Source organism: Sprattus sprattus, assembly GCF_963457725.1.
Source record: "Sprattus sprattus genome assembly, chromosome: 6".
NCBI classification, from domain to species: Eukaryota; Metazoa; Chordata; class Actinopteri; order Clupeiformes; family Clupeidae; genus Sprattus; species Sprattus sprattus.
This window is the reverse complement of record NC_137925.1, coordinates 34,027,512-34,051,280: the sequence shown is the minus strand read 5'-3', so window position 1 is coordinate 34,051,280 and position 23,769 is coordinate 34,027,512. Positions and strand designations below refer to the sequence as shown.

The window sequence follows — 23,769 nt, the reverse complement described above, 5'->3', positions numbered from 1 at the left end:
TACTCAGGGTAAAGAGTGCCAGGGAAATGTCTCTAATGTAACATAGATTGTAGAGGACAGTGTATTTGGTACAAGGCTACGTGTAGCCTAAAATTAACAGTTTTGGATAAGCTACTTGGAAAATGTAGTGAACTAAGTTACCAGTGAATGTACTAGCTAAGCTGCACACACACAACAAGAGTAGCTCGCTCCATGAGAAGCTACAGATTGAATCGACATCATATGTTATCAGTCAACATGGCAAGATACTTGTTTTATTTTCAAACGTCATGCCAGGTACATTCTTCAGTGGTTAATATCAGGATAAGATCTACCAGTACCTGCTATGTTAATGAAAACCATTAAAAAAAAATTGTTTGGAATGCATCACATTTGTTTACACCTTAATAAAGGTGAATCACTTTAAAATGGGAATATCTACAAGATGCACACATCTCTATTCTGTTTCCCTAGGTTTTCATCACATGACCTGCTCATGCGTTTCTTGGCCGTTTGTGAGTGGCAGCTGGTGTCTCTACCACCAATGCACCCTGTGCACCCTGGCTGATTTCGGTCTACGTCAGGGAGGCCGTGACGAGGTTGACCGAGACCAAAGCTATGGTCACGTCCATCTTTGGTGATGCTCTGAAGTTGGATTCCACTAAGAAGCTGAGCTTTGTCATCCACTGCAGCATGTTATTTTGCCAGTGTAATGTTAGTTTGACGTGAGACTACATGTTATGTGTTTCTCTGTTGCGAAGGTCACCTAAAAGTTATGCGGATGGTGCCGCTGGGGTGGCCACCTGGGTCACCAATGTTGGCAACGAGTACAAGGAGGTGCACATGTCTGTCCTCACCTCAGCCGAGGGGGGATTTGTTAATTCCTCATGAACCTCTTCCCTGTCAAGTTTTATCAGCGTTATTCACCTTGTATGGGGTAGAAGGTAGTCTCATAAACCAGGCAACACGATACGATAAAGTCTAGGAAATATTTAATCAATGTTTTTTTAGGGGGGGTGGGGTAAGTAAAGGTAAGAGGAAAGGAGGTAACCTTTTGATGCCAAGGCTTTCCATCTCTCCATCTTCAAATGTTGTCACTGCACCACAGAAGCAGAAGTTAGGCTTAAATTATGTATCCTTTGTTAGATCATTGCTATTGCCAAGCTGGCCATATGGTTTCATGATGGTGTGCCTGGTGTGAAAAGTGTGGTGGCATTTTCATCTCAACCATGTTGGTTTCCTCTGCAGATTCAAAGTTGGATTGGGTTCGGTTCAAGATTAAGTTTACCCTTGTGTCTTATACATTGTCTTATACCAACCTTAATTTGCAAGTCACAAGCATGCAGCACTCCATGATTTGTTACTAAATGATGCATACCATGCTAATAAACATGCAGGACAAAATTGAAGTTTGGCTCGTTATTATGACGTGGTGATCTAAGTGTGAGAAATGATAGGCTTAGATGATAAACAAACAATACCATGCAACATTGTTAGAAGTCATGTGCATTTATTAACAATCAAAGAAATGAGGATAATGTTTGATAGATGAATAAAGACAAGAATTATGACACTGGACGACCCTTCCATCAGATCCAGAGGTGATCCTTGAGTTGGTTCACTGCCCCTGCAAAAAAACTGTTTGCCTGCGAATTTAACCAACTTTGACACTATCGTTTTGACAAAATGGGCAAAAAGTTGAGGTGGCAACAACTGTCTTATCGTTAGAAATACAATAATCATCCCAACTTAAGAAATCCAGGTCACCCCCACATTGAATTGCAAAGCTGAACAGATACGAGGCTTTGACCCACCACCAAGTAAGCACAAACACGTAATAACTTAAATACAATACTTGAGTAACTTGTTTTCCAGGAACCTGAACTGAAGCTGTGTGATGACACCCAGACTGTGAGGTCTGACTTTTCCTCATGGAGCGGTAGCACTAACACCTAATTGTTAGCCCTGTCAGACCCTGGATTGAAACAGTGATTAACATTGATTTAGGCTTAAATACATTATACCAATAAGACACTGGACAAAATACAACAGTAATAACGATGTTTATTGTAACTGATGATGTCCATGATGTCAATGAACGTTAACATCGTTCGCTACTCGCTGGACAAAATACAACAGTAATAACGATGTTTATTGTAACTGATGTCCATGATGTCAATAGCCCTGTCAGACCCTGGTTTGAAACTGTGATTAACATTGATTTAGGCTTAAATACATTATACCAATAAGACACTGGACAAAATACAACAGTAATAACGATGTTTATTGTAACTGATGTCCATGATGTCAATGAACGTTAAGGTCGTTAGCTACTCGCTAACATGTATGCTAGGCTAACATAAAACACTTATTTTAACCATACCTTCATAATTATGGACATAATTTGAAACGTAAAGTTTGAATCCTTTGTCCTTTCTTGCGATGGCTGTGGAAGAATTAGCCCTGATGATTCTGCTCTCATCTGTCAGTAAGATTGTTGGGAGATCCAGGAGTTAGCAGGTAAAATATGCAGCCATGGTTAATGCGATGATAGAGAGACAGGAAGTGAGTATACGATCCAAGCCCGTGGAGCGGAAGTTCGGGGCATATAGGCAATTAGCCAACTTAATTGTCCAGCATGAGTTAAGGGGTGCTATCAAAACGCTTACCACGTGCGTGAGGTTTGGGTACAAGCCCATGGTGTTCATATCAAATAAACAAGACGAGTTAATAGTAGATAATTGTCGAAGTGCTGTTTCATTTGGTTATAAACAATGCTACAATCATTTAAACATATTTCGTAGGACCTGGACAGCGTTATGTCCCATGTATTTATATATTCCAAATCTTTATACCAGTGCTTTATTTTAGGATCTTGAGGCATTTTAAGTAACAATATGCAACAATCTGACCCTTTTTGAGGCATGGTTTTATAAGCAACTAGTTTTGGTGCCATCCTCAAATTAATTTTGATAGCATATGGTCATGTGAAGGACAGGTGAACACCTGTGTCTTTTCTACTAGCCATCCAGGATATGCCCTTTGTGTTGCGGGGTGGAAGAAAAGCTTTCACAGCATGACATTGCAGTGTCAACTGGGCTGTTGGTGGTGTTTGCAAACCTTTTCGGTAGTTAGCTTGCTAGTTTTGGAACATAACTCCTTATTTCTGCTTTAATCTGTAAGCAATTCAAGGCAGAGGAACTGTGGAATTGGAATTTTTAGAGCCCACTGTGGAACAGAGCTCACAGTAAACATCAGATGTTACCATGTGGGGTAACAGAGACCGGGAGAGATGTATATTTGCTAAACTTATTAAATCACCTTTATCCACAGATCAACCATGTCTTCTATATATGACTGAATACGCATATTTTATTCATGACATATGCTATATTGATTAAGTCTAAGAGTATGAATCTGTGGCCAAGTTAAAGAGGGCAAGGGGCGGAAAAAAACATTCAACATGGGTTTACAATGCAACCCACTGTTTATTACAGTCAAAGGCAGAAAAATGAATGAAACAATAAAAATTAAAAAAATGCCACTGAGACTATTATCTACCATTTTAAATTACACGGGCCAGTTTCCTGGTAAACTTTATTTTGAAAAAAAAAGAGAGATACACACTGCTAAGATCAATATATATATATATAGAGAGTTGATATATATATATTGATAAATATTAATGACCAGTAGTTCTCCATATCTGGAATTTGCATTTCTTGCACTTTTTTTTAATTTTTGCCTGCAATCATTTAGTTTCATAACCCTAAAGGAGTGACAACATGTATGGACACATTTCTCAAAGCCAGTTTCAGACAAACTCACATCAAGTCATAGAATGTACCTTTCATTTGCACTGTGTGTATAAAAAGGACTTAAGAACTTGTGGTTCTCGTTTGAGTCGAAACTGAAAAACTAAAAATACAAAACTTTGGTCTATTTCCCATTGATGCTTAAGTTGTTCGCCGCTGAAAAAAAAGTTGAGGGGTGTCGTGTCCCTCTCTAGAACATCCTGCTGATGCTAAAGGCGAAGGTCTCCTCTAGTTAGGAAAACAAAGAACAGCTTGATCAATTAGCGCGTACAAAAACAAAAATGGACTAGCCCAGTGCTGACATTATGTAAAAAGGCTACAGAGACAAACAGATGTCCACTGAGGCACACCAGAGCAGAACTACGTCCCCCTTCACAATACATCATCAAAAACAAATTAACAAAACAAATAACAAAAAACTTAAATATGAGCAAAAAAAAATATTATATGTAACACTGATGAAGACTGTCCTTCATCCAAGCGCGGAGACCAAAAAAGTTCCAAAGAGCTTCACCTTTCTCTGGGAGAGCATTCCCAGCACTTTCAGAAACCTGTGGAACCCCCTAAATGTGATCCACCCCCTCCCACCCCAAAATCCTTGTGCCTCGTATGTGGTGTAAGTGGAGCTTAGAAAGAGTGCAGCGGTCATGTCCCACTGGGCAACTATGACCGAGCTAGCTTGGGTTCATGGGCTTTCAGTGTCCCCACAGCATCCTTCACAGCATGGTAGATGATGTTCTTCACCTGTGGAGCACAAGGAACCATAGACATGGGTCATTACTAGGGATGTAGCCATACACTCAGCTCACAATACTATGTTTACTGTCAGGATCTTTCATGATATAACACTGGAATGAAAACCATGGTTGTAGTTTTAATGAATTAATTGTACAAAAAGACAGCAATGCTGAGCTGTTGTTTTGTTTTTGTGATCCTAGCAGGAATTCTTTGAAAGGTAGACAAAATAGTCTTCAAACATAAAACATTAAATTGAATTGAATGGGTCAGTACTAGTCTATACCTGCATTGTAAGTTCAGACCCAGCTTTGAGCTGGACTCACTCACTGAAAGCTTTGAGAGTCTATGACCATCATGACATGGATATACACGGTTGACAGTATTGGCCTTCCAAGGTCAGGGATGATTTTAAACAGTAGACGGCGTGTTGAGCCATTTTCAACCCATAAAATGTAGATTTTTATAATATAATATAACCAATTCTTGAACTGGTTACATTCAGGATTCTATAAACCTTGGTACCATCTAGCAAATGAGCTTGCGTTCCACCAGTTTTGAGCTGAACCATTGTAAATCAAGGATGCATTTACGTTACTTCATCAAAGTATCTTAACTAATTACATTTGATTATCTTTGGTTGCTTTTTGATTGGCAGATGAAATGCCATGCAAATTCAAACGAGAGTCAATCAAAACCCATTGAGCTCATAGTGCTAAAATAATGTAACCTGTCTAGGCGGTGAAAAGATGTAAGCAACAGAATGAATGTAATACTCTACAAGGAAGACTTAAAGCTTTTTCCTGAAAAGAATATAATTACCCCTTTATATTGTAACCCCTTTGTCATCCCCAAAATTTTGATTAGTAACTGTAATTTAATTGCATATTTGTTTCCCAGTGACTGTAATGGATTACAGTAACATTTATTTTGTAACTTAATTAAGTAACTCCCCACTCCTAGTCTACAATTTCAAAGTTGTCAACCGCTCAAGTTGTCAATGCTCAAAGAGAATTTACCTGTAGCTTGTCCTCATGATTGGTGTGCGTGGTTGACAAGTGCCGGAACTCCTGTGTAAGCCTGAAGCAGTGTTTCACATGCTCAGGCGACACAAAGTCCTCTGCCACCTTTATGCAACTATACAGGTTGTGGACCTAATGAGGCAATGAGAAACACATAATTAGTTTAATAATTAACTAACAAGTAGCCTTAGTTCATACTTCATCACATCATACTTTCTCTACGCTAATAATTATTACTTCCAACTGAAGCAGCAATCAATCCTCAACAACGATATTCTTTTGTTAAGATTGTTAAGTCAACAGGCTGATTAATCTAATTAGATATTTGAAGAAATGACACCTTAAATAAATAAATAAATAAATGGAATAAAGACCTGGTGAGGCGCCCCTGCTGGGATGAAGACGGCGTCCCCTAAGAACTGAACAATGGCCCAGCCTTGGACTCCATACTCTTCATAGAGCCTGCGGCGCAGAATCTGGTCCAGGTACCAGCTCTGGTCGTGGATGGGGTCGTGGTCGGGAGGATTCTCCTGGCCTTGTTCCTCTCCCACCTGTGTGCGAGTCATTTATATTGCATTCAAACAAATAACCTCTGAGCAAATAATCGGGTGATTAAATGTGAAGTGACGTATGAGAGTATGTGTGTAGAGATGGCCCCTATTTATCTACCCACTACATATGCACCCATTCAGATACACAGATGTTAAGTAGATTGCCCATTGGAATGCTTGACTTAGAGCGCTAATAATAAGAATGTTTGGCTTGGTATGTAGCCGTGGTCCTGGAATGCCTGTAGCGGATATTGTGTATTGGATTTCCTGACATCTCCTATGGATCAGGTGTAATGTGAGCGGAGAGCAACTAGTGAAATATAGGAGAAAGGGGAGGAAGTGGGCTAAAAAACATTTTCAACCAGATTTTGTGCATGCTAATATTTTCAGTGCAGTTATTCTCATCAAGTAGGATAATATTCAGTTAAGTCATCAAGCAATAAATAAACCCTTTCCAATACATCTTGTCCGACAACATGTCCTTTGAACTCTGACTTAGTTACCTTTCGTAGGAGCTCTCGGATCTTCTCCGCATCCTTGGCGGCATAGATGTGCCAGAGAGCGCCAGGCTTCTCTTTGTGCTCATACACCCGCCTCTTGGTCATCTCGTCCACGTCACCCTCCTCGATGGTGGTCATCACCTCTATGGTTGCACAAGAGACCAGTCAAACCATACGCACAGCGCAAATCCACAATGAGTCAGGGCTGACTAACTAGAACATTCTGTAGTGTGACTTCCCATCACTGCTCTGTTAGGAACTGTACTGATGGGAACTGCAATGACACAAGGACCTTGTTGACACCAAATCCCACACTTCCAGTTGAAGACTGTGGAAGTCTATGACAAATGTTGAGAGGATGTGGAACACTCAAAACTGTTGGAAAGTACAACAATCTGGCAAATCAAGTTCAGAGGAGAGCATGCCAAGGAATTAACAACAATTTCCCTGTTACATACAATTTGAGAATTCAAAACCATTTTAAATGACATGGTCTTAGTTCATTACATTAAATAAGCCGGACCTAATGGTGGCATATTGCAACTATTCCAGAACAGCTATGTGATTAAGGGCTTCACAACTGAAAGGTTTATGTTTTTGTTATATTGTATAGATTTGATTGAATTCGATTAATTAACTTTGCCTGACATGTGTACGCCCTGCGTGTCCATATACTTGACAACTGCCGCAGTTTCTTTATCTTCAAGCACCATTGCTCTCCCATCCTTTCGGAATATACGTTTCGGCATTTTTATGCATTTTTTCCAAGTTGACTTTTAATTTCTTCATTGGACCAAATGACTCTCCCATGTGCTACCGCACCTTTCCCAACTGTTATTTAAGTTCAGACCAAACAAGGTGTGAAAGGACCCTAAATTGTTAAAGTGATTAAATTGCATTACTATACGGTTCCTCAGAATGTTCTGTTGAGTTGTATGGGCAACCGCAACTTTCAAAGATCAAATATTTCTTTATATTGACCGCTGCGAAAAATGTATGGCCGCGGTCATCAGCAACGGGTCATTGCTCGTTGCTCAGCTGTGTTTCAGGGTCTTATTTGTCCCGTCGGGATTTATGTTTCGATAATGGCTTCCGGACTATACGTCATCCCTTGCGAAGTATAATTTTCAAGTGATACAGAGAACATGAAAACTACTATCACTATCTTTGTATGAACAATTGCTCATATCAAGAAAACACCCATTTCAGAAAAAAAAACATCCTCCATTAATTTACGATCCATTCAATTCATAAAACATCTACACCCAAAGTGCAAAAAGCTGTGTCATATCACATCACAGATCACATGGTGTTACACTGAGAAGGGGGAAGAGAAAGGAAGCCTCACAGCTGGAGGTCAGTCAAGGTCACAGGCCCGCCCCTTCCCAGGCAGTCACCCGAGAGTCAGCTTGCACCGTGTGCGTGTCTGTTAATCATGTACTCATGTACTCAGCCATCTTCATTAAAGATAGTGGCTCAACGCTACACTAGACAGATCCTTGTTGAAAAATCTTATCATCAAAATAATAATAATCTGGACGTGTGTAGCTGCTGACTCAGATGCATGCATCTCGGCTCAAAAGATTACTCTGAGCTAGCTGCATGGATTCTCTGGGCTCTCTGTCCTGCGTGTCATGTTGCCTAATCTCTTCTCTTTCTCTCACCCCTGGGAGCCAGCTACCTCTCCAAGGGCTGCACTCTTACCACAGGGCCCGTGATGACAGTGCAGATAGAGAGGAATTATGCTGGGCTGGTTTATAGATTATTCATAATACTTAGCGTGTGTGTGTGCGTGTGTGTGTGTGTGTGTGTGTGTGAGTGTGTGTGTGAGACAGAGAGAGAAAGATTGTGTGTTTGTAATTTAAGTATAGAGAGGAGATATATTTATCAGTGGTGTAGACTATGTGGTTGATAGGTGTGATGCAAGCACGGACTCTTTACTTTCCCTTATCTCTTGCAAGAAAGAGAAGAGATCTGATTTTTAGTAAAACATCCCTATATGGATAGGTCTGCAGCAGAGGGTCAAACACAGACAAGACCTTCAACTATTCAGATATACCAGAGCCAGATAACATAATAATAAAACAGTAGTCACATACATCAAGTGGACGACCACTGGATGTTGAGAGCACTACTGAGCGGTCGATAGGATGGGAATCGATTCCCAGTGGACCGATTCCTTATCGTTAGCCAAAAGCCCTTACGATTCCGCTATCGATGTCAGTGCCGTTTGCGTATGCTGTGCGATGATGTCACGCGCACATAGGCTTTGTTTTGTTTAGACTGCAGCCAACATGGCGTCTAGACAGAGGCGTTCAAAAGTGTGCTTATATTTCACGCAAAAAGATGACCACAGGGCCACTTGCAAAACGTCTATTTCGTCAAAAGGAGGAAATACTACCATTATGCAGAAACATTTGTTCATACAGCATGCAATAACTTTGCAGGAATGTTGCGTTTTTAAGCGCTACTGAGTGACGATAATGTTAATGAATCTCAACCAAGCAACAGCAGTGCGGCTAACGTTATCGCTTCATCTGTTAATATCAAAGGTAAACTTTAACAGTCTATTGTGTTAGTGCCACTTGTTTCATTATGTTAACCAGCTTTCCCTATGTTTATGTCAGTTTTGATTTTTAGTTCAAGGTGAATACACATAAAAAAAATAAAAAAAATGGCATGTTCAAATATTATATAGCACAGCAGCACTCAAACTCTTGTATATCAAGGACCCCTAAACTGCCACAAACTAGACCAGGGAGGAATCCCTATTTGATAATATTCTTTTTCAGGCTCCCCCATCCAAAGCGATTTTGAGTTTAGATGTTTTATTACAAAATCAGTCATACATACATTCTGTTACTTATGGAAGGATTATAGTAAAAAAAACTTAACATTTCTTTGTTGGGACCCCCTGGCACCCCATCAAGGAAAAGGATCCCAAGGCTATGGGTCTCTGGACCCCAGTTTTAGAGTTTGTTGACCTTTTCTTAGGTTTGTTTTTGGTTATTTAAAACATGTAATTGTATACATACATACATACTAACTCATGTTAATAAACCCGTTTGTACAATTTTTTTTCCCTTAATCGATAAGAGAATCAAATCGATAAGCAGGAATCGGAATGGAATCGAAATCGTTAAAATCTTCAATTTCATCCCTAGCGGTCGATCTGCTAGAGAGGGGTGGATTAACTACCGATTCACATACAGTATAACACGACTGAGGGTAATGGAAACAGGTTTATTTGCATAAATTCACATTTGCTAAAAATTTCTTAGGCACCCTGTCTGTCATGTGTTGATCCCGCAGCTGTTCACAAACCCTCTCTTGATAAGGAGTGTCCATTATTTATGCACGCAAGACAGTGGATGGAAATGTGTACAGACTTGCACTTTCTTTTGCCCAATTTTCATTTGTAATAACAAACCAACCAAAAACAAAAATTATATGATGTATCCTAAATGATACACGGTTGTCAACCAAGACAGGTGAAATCACCACACATTCCACTCAGTCTACCATCATCTGAATATCCAAGGCCCTCTGGAACTTTAAAAGATGGGTGATCTCATTTTGTTGCTTCACATCAAAATGTAATATTTTAAAATACAACATGTGTTATGACAATGACAGAGGGGGGGGGGGGGGGGGGGGGTAACGAGCAAGGCAGAGTGGAAGACAGGGAATATAAGTAGGGTAGGACAGGCATGCTGGTGATATGAGACGGTTTAAATAAAAAAAATACACAGACCTTTGCGTCCAGCCAAGTCTGCGTCTGTGAATGAGAAATGTTGCCACAATCAAAAGCAGTAAGAGGCGAAATACACAGACATGAACAAAAGTAAACTGAGGGCTCTCCATCTCAGGAGGAGGGCAGGAGGTTGCTATGGTAGCATGGAGGGAGGGGGGCACATATTTAGAACCTAGTAGCAACAGGTGATGGAGATGATTGTGATTTCAAAGCAGGGCTGTAAGGCATTTTCCTTCCAAAGATTTTATTCATGTTATTATTTGTATTCTTTTACCAAACTTTCCACCTGCTGAAAAGTGTCTTTGTGGACTATGATATTATGATTACCACATTGGCCAAAACAGCCGTCAACATTTGCCTCTGCATAACACAAAGTCACTCGAACTGGAAACTGAACAAGCCGCTACAGAACGGTCTAAACATTACAGCGACAAGTAATTTAGGGACTTCAAGGACAAAAATGTTTTGGGGCTTTTTTTTTCCTCCAGACTGTACTCGATTACAGGAAGCACATTCATTCAGACAGCAGCCAGCCACAATGGAAGGATCTCAAGACACAAAAGAAGTGGGAGGGCGTCAATGGCAGCGGACACACTGAGTGAAGGGCGCGAGGGCTGTGGGCTGCACAGGGCCATGTGAGAGGAATTAAGCCTATTGTTAACGAACCGCGCTGGGGCCAGAGCACAGGAATGGCTTAGCAGAGGAGGATAGGACACTGATGACACTGCATAGACTGTGTTGCCTATGGACTCCCATTCAGATCAGACAATTCGTTTGGGAGTAGGGCGAGATACATGGACGGGACAGAATTAAAATACGCAAAAGGTGGCTCTGGAAAGATAACAATTTTGGGGGGGGGGGGGGGGGGGGGGGGGGGCTACTGTGAAACTACTGTGAAGCACTGATAATGGTTCATTGAGGAAAACAAACTAAATTTGTTTCGTTGCCATTTCAGCTAGTTAAACAAGTACAGCAAAAAACAAAGGAAAGACAGAACAATTTAGGTCAACAAATGAGCATGTTAAAAGTAAATTATGTCATTCTTGTACTTACAAGACCTACAAAATGATATTATGATGGGTAAAAGGTGGTCATGGTGATGTTTCAGATTTTGAAATACATGCTTAAAAACGACTGAAACAGAGAAACAGACACTCAGAAGTGTCAGATTGGTTTCATTATAATTTAAAACATTCCTAGTTTTTAAAAGCGAAAAACTACCAGCAACACTTTTACTGGAGCGTTTCATATTTTTAAAATATTATTTTCCAATCACATTAGCATTGAATTACCCATTACCCCAGACAACTATTTCACATTTCTGTACTTCGCTAACCTAGTGGGGAAAGATCATTCCTGGCAGTATAATAAGAACCAGACTAAAATGGATAAAATCAAATAACCTTAAAAAAGGTGCTGTCAAATGATTAAAATATTTAATCGCGATTCATCGCATTTTTGTCATTTTGTCAGTTAACTCAAAATGAATCGCGATTAATCGCACATTTTCTAAATGTCCCTTCAATTGTTTTTTTCCCCCATCATTTTTATTTTATTTTAATGCTCTTACAGTACCTTGCATAAGTATTCACCCCCTTGGATGTTTTACCCTTTTATGGCTTTTATAAAATCAGTCATGGTCAATATAAGTGGGCTTTTTGGACAAAAAAATTCACAAAATAGCTCTCTTTAATGTCAAAGTGAAAACATATTTCTACACAGTTATGTAAATAAAATAAAAATATGTAATGAAAATAAGAGATTGCATAAGTATTCACCCCCTTTATCACCCCCTTTATATAGACTGACGGTTCTTCACCAATCAAAGCTTCATGGAAGAGAGCCACTGTTGAAAAAAATGCTCCACTTTGGTCACATCAAACCACAGAACCTTCTTCCACTTGACCATGGAGACTCCTGAATGCCTTTTGGCGAACTGTAGTCGATCCTTTTTTTCAACAGTGGCTCTCTTCAGTAAAGCTTTGATTGGTGAAGAACCAAGGCAACAGCGGTGGTATGCAGAGTTTCTCCAATCTCAACTGCTGAAGCTTGAAACTTCTTCAGAGTAGTCATAGGTCTATTGGTGGCCTCTCTTACTAGTCTCCTTCTTGCACGGCCCCTCAGTTTGTGAGGACGGCCTGATCTAGGCAGATTTACACATTTGCCACAATCTACCCATTTCTTGATGATGGATTTAACCGAATTCCAGGGGATGTTTAGTGCCTTGGACATTTTTTTGTATCCTTCCCCTGACTTATACTTTTCAACAACCTTTTCTCTGAGTTGCTTAGAGTGATCTTGGGTCTTAATGGTTTAACAATAGCCAGTAATACTGATTACTGAATACTGACCAGTGAATGGACCTTCCAGACACAGGTGTTGTCATACTACAATCACTTGAGACACATTCACTGCACACTGATCCCCATTTCACAAATTGTGAGACTTCTAGCACCAATTGGCTGGACCTCTGTTGAACTAGGTCAGTCTATATAAAGGGGGTGATAAAGGGGGTGAATACTTATGCAATCACTTATTTTAATTACATATTTTTGTTTAATTTACATAACTGTGTAGAAATATGTTTTCACTTTGAAGTTAAAGAGGGCTTTTTTGTGATTTTTTTTGTCCAAAAAGCCAACTTATATTGACTATGACTGATTTATAAAAGCAATAAAAGGGTAAAACATCCAAGGGGGTGAATACTTATGCAAGGCACTGTATCATGAAAAACAACATTGCCAAACAGGGTGGTACAAAATAAAATTATAAAAGGGCACATTTCAGATAACAAGGACTCAGGCTATAGTGCAGTTAAACCATGGCTTAATATTTTCTTTTTTCAAGTTTGCTGTGAACATAGATATTAGGCCTCTTATTTCAAAAACAATGAACCGTAACAGTTAGGTTACCAATAAAAGGTAAGCCTACTACTTCTGTGCTTTCAGCCAGCTGCCTGTTGACATTTTCAGACCACAGTGAAGCTCGCTTCTTTTGCACAACACAACTTTTAAAGGTAAACTTTCTATTCAGAAGCTTTTTATCATCCATTTTGCTGTATCGTGCTCACATTCACTCAAACCGTAAAGTTAGTCTACTACACAGTTTGCGAGGCCAAAAAGAATGATAATCTAAAAAAAACAAAACGCGGTTAATAACACGTTAAAGTGACCGCACTAAAAAAAAAAAAGAAAGATAAAAATACCTTTCCCCCTAAATCTGTAGCGTGTCAAACATATTGTCTTTGCAATACTTGTGCTGGGCATGAAAAAAATATAAATAAATATATAAATTATATGAAATATATATTGAAAACGTTGCTCTGGTCAAAAATGTCCCCTTTCTGCCCAAGATAATTGTGCACGGCCGCACAACAACAGACCTCTCCACCATCTCAACCCGATCTGAAAGCTCACCTTTCTCATGATCCCCCTCCTCTTCAGGGATGCCCACGTACACCATCACATTCACAGCATCAGACACATCCAGATGCAGATTAGTGGTGCCCACTTTTCTGTCCTCGGTCGAGATCAGACCTGTGCAGAGAAGATGGTGAGGTTGAGAGAGAGAGAGAGAGAGAGAGAGAGAGAGAGGGTGAGGTTGAGAGAGAGAGAGAGAGAGAGAGAGAGAGAGAGAGAGAGAGAGGCGGGCCAAACACAGCAGTTAACTAACTGCTCATAAGGGTGAAGTCAAAAGTACACAGAAATATATATATAGCTAGTATTTTTGTTTCTCCAATCAGTACATTGAAAGGCCTAGCATTTTACTACGAAAAAAGGGAAGACAGGTGTACTTGTGGCTTCATATATTCAGGGGTTTCCCCAACTAAATCTGGTCCAAAATAATTGCCATTTGAGGTTTCTGACTTTGATTTCTCACCGTAAGCATTGTACATCTTGGGGCCTAAATCAGGCCGCACAAAGAAGTTGGGAAGCCGTGAAGCCAGATTGAGCCTCCCATCTCTCTTTGTGTATTCTGGGAGAGGAAGGTTGTCCATCAGGTCATCAAACCTGGACACAGAAGAGAGGCAGACAAAACAGGTTCAGACAGCTGCCAAGTCAATAACCTTTTGGCCTTACGCATAACAAAAAAATGCACCAAAACAGAGCTATCCAGCGCTAATTTCTGATAACAGTAAGCAAACAGTAGGTGTGCCAGCAAATATGTTGTGACTGGATTTTGACATCTGATATGATAATACACAGCTCTAGGGGGCGCTGAAGAGACATTCTCTACAGCCTCATGAAGGCGAAGCTGGCAGGCCAGGTGTTGGAAGGAAAGCAACCTTGAATTTGACCCAACCTGAAAGTTAATATCTGGCCCTGCAAAGAACCCATTTGTAACCTTTAAGCCAGCACACACATTGCCATACTCTGCATACCTTGTTGGCATCATGTCCCTGAAGTCTTCCCCCGGGGGCCAATCTTTCAATTTTAACACCATAGGCTGGCCATCTACCCCTTGTAGTCGCTCTGGAGAGAGAGAGAGAGAGAGAGAGAAAGAAAGAAAGATAGAAAGAGAGAGAGAGAGAGAGAGAGAGAACAAAACACAATTGAGACATGGCACAGGTTAGTCTGATCTGACAAGCTAAACACCCAAGGACACCAAACCAAAGCCAACAGGACTAAGGCAACTTGCCACCCTCCTGCTGCTGGTGCCATACTCACTGGATATCACCTGGAAGCCGTCCCAGAAGTCTCGGACCTTGACGTCAGAGATAATGGCGCAGTTCCGGCAGTTGACAAGGTCAACATCCTGGTCACCAAACTCCGCACTGAACGCATCGGGTCGCCACAGACCACCTTTCAGCCTCTTGTGGATACTGGACACCAGCACCGGCTGCAGAGGGGAGAAGGAAGGGAGATGGAGAGAAATAAGACACAGAATATTAGAAAAGGTCTGTCTTTTCCCCCCCATGACTCCTTGGAAAACGACAGTGCTGATACATCAATTGAAAACTGTTAAGCGAAATTCATGCTTACACAATTTCAGAGGCGCAAGGGCAAGCGCAGGCGCAAGAGGACCTTGCAAGCCCCAAGCGTGTCTTTTAACGTCTTGCATGCGTCAACCGATTTTTCTAGACTAGCGTCAAAAGCTACACAAGCCTCACGCAGCCTGCAAGGCTGTGATTGGTCTGCTGGTCTGTTGACTATATCCTTTCTGGAGTCTCACATTTCCAGTTTTCATACCGCCATTTTTAAAAGCCAGTAAAGCCCAGAAGATTTTTTAAAAAGATGAATGCTCTCAAAGAGCTTTTGAGCGAACAAGTAAGAAAGTACGAGCACTTATATAACCCGTCGTAATGTACCGAGGCCACTTGTAATGAACCAAAGTTTGTTCGAATGGTTTACTTTGATGAATATGCTAACCGCTATCGCGGTCTCTATGGAATTTTCCCTATACGTTAGCATTAAGCTAACGTAGTTTCTATTACAGTTAAACATGCAATACTATATGATTGTTTTTAGAAACGAATGTTACGAGATAAGATTACTAAAATGTATTCTGCATGTCTGCTCAGCTTCCCAAGTAAAGGTTTGAAAAGAACTTCAAGCTTCAGACTCTCAGAATGTATCTGCTGAGCAAATGTCAGGTTCATATACAAAAACATTAACGTGAATTAAATTTTACTCCACCTATTGTTATGGCGGTGAATTGCTTTGCAACACGCAGAACGGTTTAGGAACCATGAATTGATACGAGTACATCTACACAACAGCGTGAAAAGCCGAAGCCGCCGTTGCAGAAGCATGGGGGGCGCTTTAGATATAAAACATAACATACAGATAGAGCCGTGTCATCCTCTCAAAATGATAGTAATGCCAGCTACAAGCTGGTCGAGTCACAAGCTAACACTAGCTCACCTTTCAGGGCTATTAAAAGGCCAGCATGACACTAGACTTGCAGTTCTCATTACACAATAAACAACTAGCTACCTCTTTTTTTTTCTTTATTCTGCACACAATCTGTTGCAATTCACCGTACCACAAACCACAAAAGACTAAAAATAGCTGGGAGAATCTTCAACTTCAAACAATTTGGCAAAGAAAGCGAGCAGTGAAAATTTTAAAAATATGCAAAAATGACATTGAGAAAAATGCTTAAAGGGCATTAAGATGTCAGATCAAAACTATTAATATCAGGCTTTACTGTCAACCTTAATACACCAACCCACAACAGAAATGCATCTATCAAGTCAATCAGTCTCATGACTTTATAGACAGAGAGACAAACAGACAAACAGAGAGACAGGCAAACTAACAGGACAGATAGATAACCTCTGGCCGTACCTGGCCTTGCTTCCAGCACTCGCGGAAAATCTTCCAGTTGTTGCCATTGCTGGGGTCCTGCAGGCAGAGCAGGCGGCCGTCGCACAGCCACGTGTGGGAGGTGTGGGGATCCAGGACGCTCAGGCCCATCATCCCCTCCCTCCGGGGCATCGCTGCCGTCTCCCCACCCTCGGACGCCCCTCCGCCTGCTCGCCTGCCCTCCGTCTTCTTCGTCTCCACCACCGAGGCGATGATGTGGTCCAGGATGTTGGGCAGGCCACCCTTATTCTTATCATTCTGCCAAACAAGGGGAATAGGAAATGCTGAGTTATAAACTAACCGTTTTGTCAAAAAAGGGTAGGGAAATGAGGGAGGAAATAAGCATTTCATTGTAACTGGCAAACTACATAGCAAGTATGAAATCAACTAATTATCTTTCCTGTCTGCACTGACTTGCAACAAATACACTCACAAAATTGCAGAAAAACTATTAAAACATGCATAATCATATAACCAGCTCAAGACGAAACTCCTTACAAGTCATCCAGTTATTTTTTTCCCTTTTCAGTACAACCAAAGGACCTCATGGTGGTGCTGGACTTGCAGAAGGTCATGCACGCAACCCTGAGTCGACCTGCGCTGACCTACCGTGGAGGAGGTGGAGAAGACGGACGGGAAGGGCACACCACCGTCTGCGGTGCCCTGGGAGAGCTTCCCGGGGCCAGAGTTGAGCAGGTCTCGGAGGCTGGAGCCCTCTGCCTTGGGCTGGGTGGGGCTGGAGCCCAGCAGGAGGCTGTTGAAGAGTCTGGGGCTGGAGCCCGAGGGCTTGGACAGGGTGTTGAAACAGTCCAGGCCGAAGGGAGGCCGCGAGTCGCGCCCCATCATCGAGCGCAGGGAGCTGGAGTCTGCAAGCAGAAATTTTAATATTCCATATTTTAAAGAGTCAATCTGATGCAGTTTGAGATGCTTTTTTTCCAACCTGGGGAGAGCTGGAGAAACTTAGCTTCAGCCATGAGTCAAAAATGATTTTGGCCTCCTTACTTAGTATTATGCAAGCCATTTCATGCCAGCCTGTCACTGGGTCTATCATTTACAGTATATGAGGCACAATGTGGTAAGGGCACCACAAATGGCTTAATGCATAGCTCCCACGAGAGATGCCGTAACTTAACTTGTCTACTCTTCCATCCATGATTGACAGCCAATACAATGTAATGTAATTCAGATTTCAATACATTGTATTGGCAAGGCCCTTCGCGTTAATCAGCGGCGAAAAAAACAATACAATCATATATTCTTTAGAAGTACTAAATGATGCAAAATGTAAGGATCTCTTTTCATTTATGGAATTCTTGTCAAGAAAATATGATTCTATTGTTTGTTTCGCCGCTGATTTATTATGTTGAATAACTGGATATATATATATATATATATATATTTAAATATATGTTAAGCTCCTATTAAAGTATCCATCTATCTACTTCCAGTGGCACTTGCTCTTGACTGCCTTGCCTCATAGCTTGGCGACTTGGCCTTTTTGAGCAGAGCTCACCTTTCTTGTCACCAAAGTGATTGTCATGTCAGTGCTCAGGGTTGCTCTGTATTGGGTCTTGTTTATGGTAACGAGACTGAAAATCGTCATCTGACATCATGATTTGTTTTATACCTGCAAGGCTTGTAGGTTGACTGGCTGCAATAGTAGTCTGTAGTCAAACACCTTTGCAATGGTCACTTTGCCCCACCAGAGTGATTCAAAGTAAGAACAGGGAGTCTCCGTGGCGTTTGAGTTAATGTAGCTAAATGAGCTTACTCAGTTATTCAGTAGCCTACATCAGTTATTCACACCGTAGCCGTCTCGTAACCAGGCTAATCACATCATATTAGGGATGCAAATTATCGATTAATTCATTAATCATTAGTTGATAATCTTATCGATCGACTTTCGATTAATTGATAAGCGGCGTTTTTCACCTGAGTTTCAGTGCTTCAATAGGGCCTTTAAAAATAGGCCCTATTATTATTATATTACATTATGATAATTCTATTATACATTCCTCAAGTAATTATGCATTAGGAAAAGAAAGCAGAAAAGTTTTTTTATGGTATAACAAAATCCATTCATTAATTTAAAAAAAAAGAAATAAATTATGGACTGGCTCAGTTCTTGCATTTGAAACAGACATAAAACAAAAAAGAATAGAAGAAATTAAATAGAGCCAAACAGAATATTATTGAGCCTATAGATTATGAAGAAACTGCATCTAGGCTATTACAAGCTAAATAGCCAACACAACTCTCTGAAGTTTAACTCGCGCTCACGGTAGTGAGGGATAGAGTAACTTTACATTCTTTATGACAAGCCATCAGGCAAAGGTAAGCTAGCCCGCTAACGAGCTAGGTATCTAATCATTAAGCCTGAGTGAGCTAGTCCGCTTTCAAGCTAAATAGCCAACTCAACTCTTACTTACTTACTTACTCTCATGAGCCAAACTCGCGGGCACACGTTAGCGCGGGAGTAGACAGAGATATTCACATTCATAGCAAGGTGAGCTAGCCCGCTAACGAGCTAGGTAGCTAACTCTATGAAGTCTCAGTGAGCTAGCCCGCTAACGAGCTATTAGCTAACCTGAGTTTTAAGACTATAAGCCCTCGCGGCAGTAAGCGAGAGAAGGTATAATACAGTGTAGCTGTGATTTTTAGGTTGACCAGGTGAACTGGTGCTGCCATGCAGGACAGAAGCATGCACGGTGTTCAAATGGTAACTGAGTGAGCTAGTGGAACTATTGTATTTCAATACCGCATTACACAGAGAACATTTGTTTTCAACCGGTCTCTCGCGCTAGCGCCCTCTAGCGATTAATCGTGATTAATACATTTTGATCGAGCAACCTCTTAATCGACAATTAATCTAAAGTCGATTAATCATTTGCATCCCTACATCATATGCTTGCTAACTTTTTTATACAAATGTATCTGGAGGTTATACCCCTTGAAATGAATCATCTGGTTAAGTCACCGATCACATGTTTTAACGTTTTATATGCTTACATTACGGTCACAAAAAAAAAAATGCGTCCAGCAGGGATTCCAAAATTGTCCGGGATTTTGCCTCGTCGGATATAAGTGTTTCTCTGGGTCTTTCACAAATTAGTTATTACGTCTTTACACGTTTTGAAAACTGTATCTAAGACTTACGTTCCACCTTCTTGCGCGAGGTCTGACTGTAGACAGAATTGTCATTGGTCAAACTTTCCCAGTGTTGACAGATAGAATTCATTATCCTCCAAATACGATCATTTTGAGCCTCTGATATGATACGCCATTTACAATCTGGCAACACTGACGCCTGCCGCCACTGAATATGACCCCCCCCCCCCGACAAAAACAAGACTCATCGAATCATCGACGATTCACGTTGGTCACCTATTTTGTTTTCAAAACGGCGAATTTCGCGGAAAGGTGAGTGATTCTCATGCCTGATACTGTTAATCAAGAGAGGACCCCCCCAAGAGCAAATGGACACATACCTTTCGTCTCTTCTTTTGCCTTCTGCGTGGCCAGGTCAGCCAACCAGTGGAGTGCAGACGAGGGGTTGCCAGGAATGGACTCCTTGGTGCCCATCATTTGGGCGCTGATGTTGCTACTGCTGGCATCCCCTGGCCCCTCTGTGCCCCCATCCTCTGTGCCAGGCTCTATTTTGATGGATGTGGTCGTTGCTTCCCCACCCTCTGGTCGGGATGTAGTGGCAGTCCCGTTACCTGTAGTGTTGGTCGAACCAGACTAGAGAATAGAGAAGGAAGGGTACAGTGAGTCTAAAGTGATGTAAAGTAGTGAAAAAGGTCACATCCAGGACTACACAGGAAACGTGAGGTGTACCTGTGAAAGACCATTGGGGGCACTGGGGCGTACTAAAGGTTTAATGTGCCGGTTGGTGCAGGGGCAGTTTGCTTTAATTCCCCACTTTCCACGTGCAGCGTGGACCATATCCCCAATATTGTACAGAGCTAAGAGAGAGAAAATCAACATCGATCAATTAAAATAAGCACAACTCATAATTATATGATCATTACTGTGATATTATTGTGTTTGCGGTTTGACTGGGTAGTGGATTTACCTGTGCCGGGGATAATCTGCGTGGGCATGAGGTTCTGAGGTTCGTGGGACTGCCCCTTAGCACACTTTAACCACGCAAATACCTCATCTTCAGGACCGTCATCGTCTTCTGTTCCCGACAAAACAAACAAACAAACATACAAACAATTAAGAGCATGGTCCATGCAACACAGAGAAAGCATAACTCAAAAATAACAAAAACAACAAAAACATTCTCAAAACAGAACCAACAAATGCTTGACATCCTATTCCACTGTATACAAATCACTATATTTCCTTACAGAGCACCAATGCCGTAAAGGGAAATATATATAGAAATTTCATACAAACTAATATTCCATACACACCTTGTAAAAAAAAATAAAAAAAACACTCTTACCTTCAGGTGGGCGATTCTTCCGCATTCGGTAACAGTCAAGGCAAACCCCAAAGCCGCATTTGCGACACACCCAGTGGATGTTGAAGAGTGTGGTCTCGCACACGTCACACATCTCTCTCACTCCTCGCACGGCTCTCTTCCATGCCACTTTCTCTGCAGACAAACAGGTCGGAGCAAAACTACGATTAAACATGGCATGGGAACCCTAAACATAATGTGCAAACGTGTGTGTCTGTGTCTGAGAGTGAGAGTAAATTAAGGACAGTGAGAGCGCTTGAGAGCGAAAGAGAGAAAAATATTTAGGCTAAAAGATACATACGATGCGGCTCCACCATCATCATTGCCTCCTTCTCAGACATGACCAGCTGGCAGAACTGGTCTCCCACGTTGGCCAGGATGTACTTTGAGGTGTCCAGGTCCAGACCCTCCTTGACATTTGGCGAAGGCAGCCACAGTCCCATAGCCATATTGTCGCTGTGCTGAGGGCTAAGGAAGCCTTCTACACGCAAGACCCCCTTTTTTGTAAAGGCTAGCCTGTATGAGACACAAAAAAAGAGAAGGTAAATGCTAAATGGACCACATTGTCAATAGTGCTTTCTTACTGTCGGAGCACTCAAAGCACTTTATAAATAGCACAACCAGCAATGCAAGGCTAAGGTTAGCTTTCCACTGGAGTGGTTGAAATATTAAATGAATGAATGAATGAATGAATGAATGGTCAATTTAGGCATCAGGATTGTCCACAATAAACCCAGAATAAAACACATTGCGCAGTTACGCATTCCCACACCTGCGGAAGTGAAAAAACCGGCAGGCTACGTTTGGGTCATCGTCATCCGACTCCTGCTCCCGGGACTTCCTGTATCGCTCCAGACGGCACTCCCGGCACTTGTGCAGGTGGGGTGCAACGTTGATGCAGGAGCCGTCCTGTAGGAAGGCCTCCCCCGACTGCTTCAGACGCCGCAGCTTGGCCATGTCCTTCAGCACAGACTGGCCCACTGCTTAGGCAGAGGGGGAGAGCTTTAGTTTTAGCCAACTTTGTGTATGAGAATTGGGCTGGAGGAGTTTGAGCTAAAACGTTATACTTCCACAGGCATCCAGAGAGCACAAGCAGCTCAATGTCATTTTTTGTTGATTACAAAATGGAGGAATAAGACTTGGTCAATTTGGTAGCTTCACATGTAGCCCTAGCTGTCTCCTACACATTCATAAAATCAAACTAGCAGGTCCCATTCTGGTTAGTAACAACATGCAATCATTTAAAAATCAAATAGTGATTAAACTCAGAGCTCCAGCTCCTGAAATCCAACACCACTACTCTGAGCTCACACTTTGGACATGGACTTTGGGACATACTGTTAGAATGAAGTGTTTTTCATATACTTTCAACCTATATCAGTTCCTCTCCCACAATAATGGATTACATTCTCGCCACCATCATTAACAAACAAATGGTCAGCCCTCCCTGGCTGCTGACATTCACACCTTTTTGTATATAGGTAGACCCCATGCCCAATTTGCACCCACCTTACACCGTGAACCAGACCACAGACACACCCATTATGCTAAATTGTGTATTCTATTGACTATAACTCAAATGTAACTTGTGCGATGAGTGTGTTGTGTTGAAGAAATAATGCCATAGACACTAGGGCTTTGACTTTTGCCTAAAAATCATATTCGAAGTTCGTTTGTTTATTAATATTAATATTCGAATATTTATTAATAATAGTTTGACCATTAAATGCCTTCAGTAAGACCTATATGGTATAAAACTTAAGTTGTATATGTTTTGTCCACCAGAGGGCAGTGTATCAGTCAACGTCAATGAACTTTTAAATCATTTAAATTGAATGAACTGAAACAGACAGTTGTGATAACCAATCAGAATTCGAGTTGGCGACATTGGGGCAAGCTAGCAGGCATCTCGTTGAACGTGACACGTACACGTACTTTAATTGGATACGCACTAGTGCGGCAGACTGACGCAGTGCCTCAGGAAGTGCTCATTTTAGTTGGCGAATGGTGGTGGTGAATTAGCAAAAAAGGAAATTTAAGTTTATTTTCAACCCACAATGGCTGAAGGAGAAGGAGATATCGATCTGGTCGCTAATATAATAGAAACGCCATTTTCAAGACGGACCTTTCAAGAAAAAAATGGATATCGTGAGGATCGGGTCAGTTTAATGCAATTGCTTTGCAGGTGGGACAATGCGATGTTTAGTGGACAAACTTGTTAAAGCTCACATAGGCTACTTTCGGTGGACTTAATAAAACTTTGTAGACTAATCCCTGAAAATCGCCTTTTATTTTGAAGCGACAGTATCCAAGCGATCATATAACTGAGAGTTTACTACTCTTAATTGTTAATACGGGTGTATTGATTTTAAATGCTCCGGAAATATTAATAAAGTCTGTTGTACTCGACTATGTTAAGGTGATGCAATGCTCACTTATACTGCCTTTCTGTATACATATATGGCTCGAGAGCCATGGCGTCATAATAATGGTATTAAGAGGTGGATTCACTCAGTTTAACTGTCGTGTAGGACATCGCTGAAGGCCTAGTCGTGAAATGCACGGACCTCCACTGCCAATGACAGCCTTGCTAACGATCTCGCGATTCACACAACTTCATGCCTGAAAAAGCTT

General features: G+C 41.3%; 1 protein-coding gene across 6 annotated transcripts in view; it reads right to left on the bottom strand.

Moving 5' to 3' along the window:
* Nucleotides 1-3,438: 3,438 nt before the first annotated feature.
* kdm3b (lysine (K)-specific demethylase 3B) overlaps nt 3,439-23,769 on the bottom strand; it is a 30,294-nt gene continuing 9,963 nt past the window's right edge. For 4 of the 6 annotated variants that reach the window (XM_080840759.1, XM_080840762.1, XM_080840763.1 and 1 more), the window contains 17 exons: nt 21,908-22,118; nt 21,437-21,651; nt 21,118-21,270; nt 20,740-20,847; nt 20,502-20,629; nt 20,153-20,405; nt 17,274-17,530; nt 16,647-16,922; nt 15,024-15,195; nt 14,738-14,828; nt 14,236-14,366; nt 13,773-13,892; nt 10,357-10,380; nt 6,606-6,745; nt 5,926-6,102; nt 5,549-5,683; nt 3,439-4,538 (listed from right to left, as the gene is read on the bottom strand). In XM_080840759.1, the coding sequence (XP_080696885.1) occupies nt 4,458-4,538; nt 5,549-5,683; nt 5,926-6,102; nt 6,606-6,745; nt 10,357-10,380; nt 13,773-13,892; nt 14,236-14,366; nt 14,738-14,828; nt 15,024-15,195; nt 16,647-16,922; nt 17,274-17,530; nt 20,153-20,405; nt 20,502-20,629; nt 20,740-20,847; nt 21,118-21,270; nt 21,437-21,651; nt 21,908-22,118 (2,672 nt within the window). In that variant the 3' untranslated portion in view covers nt 3,439-4,457. The remainder of the gene's footprint in view (nt 4,539-5,548; nt 5,684-5,925; nt 6,103-6,605; nt 6,746-10,356; nt 10,381-13,772; nt 13,893-14,235; nt 14,367-14,737; nt 14,829-15,023; nt 15,196-16,646; nt 16,923-17,273; nt 17,531-20,152; nt 20,406-20,501; nt 20,630-20,739; nt 20,848-21,117; nt 21,271-21,436; nt 21,652-21,907; nt 22,119-23,769) is intronic. The other 2 variants (XM_080840760.1, XM_080840764.1) reach the window with 1 other exon arrangement.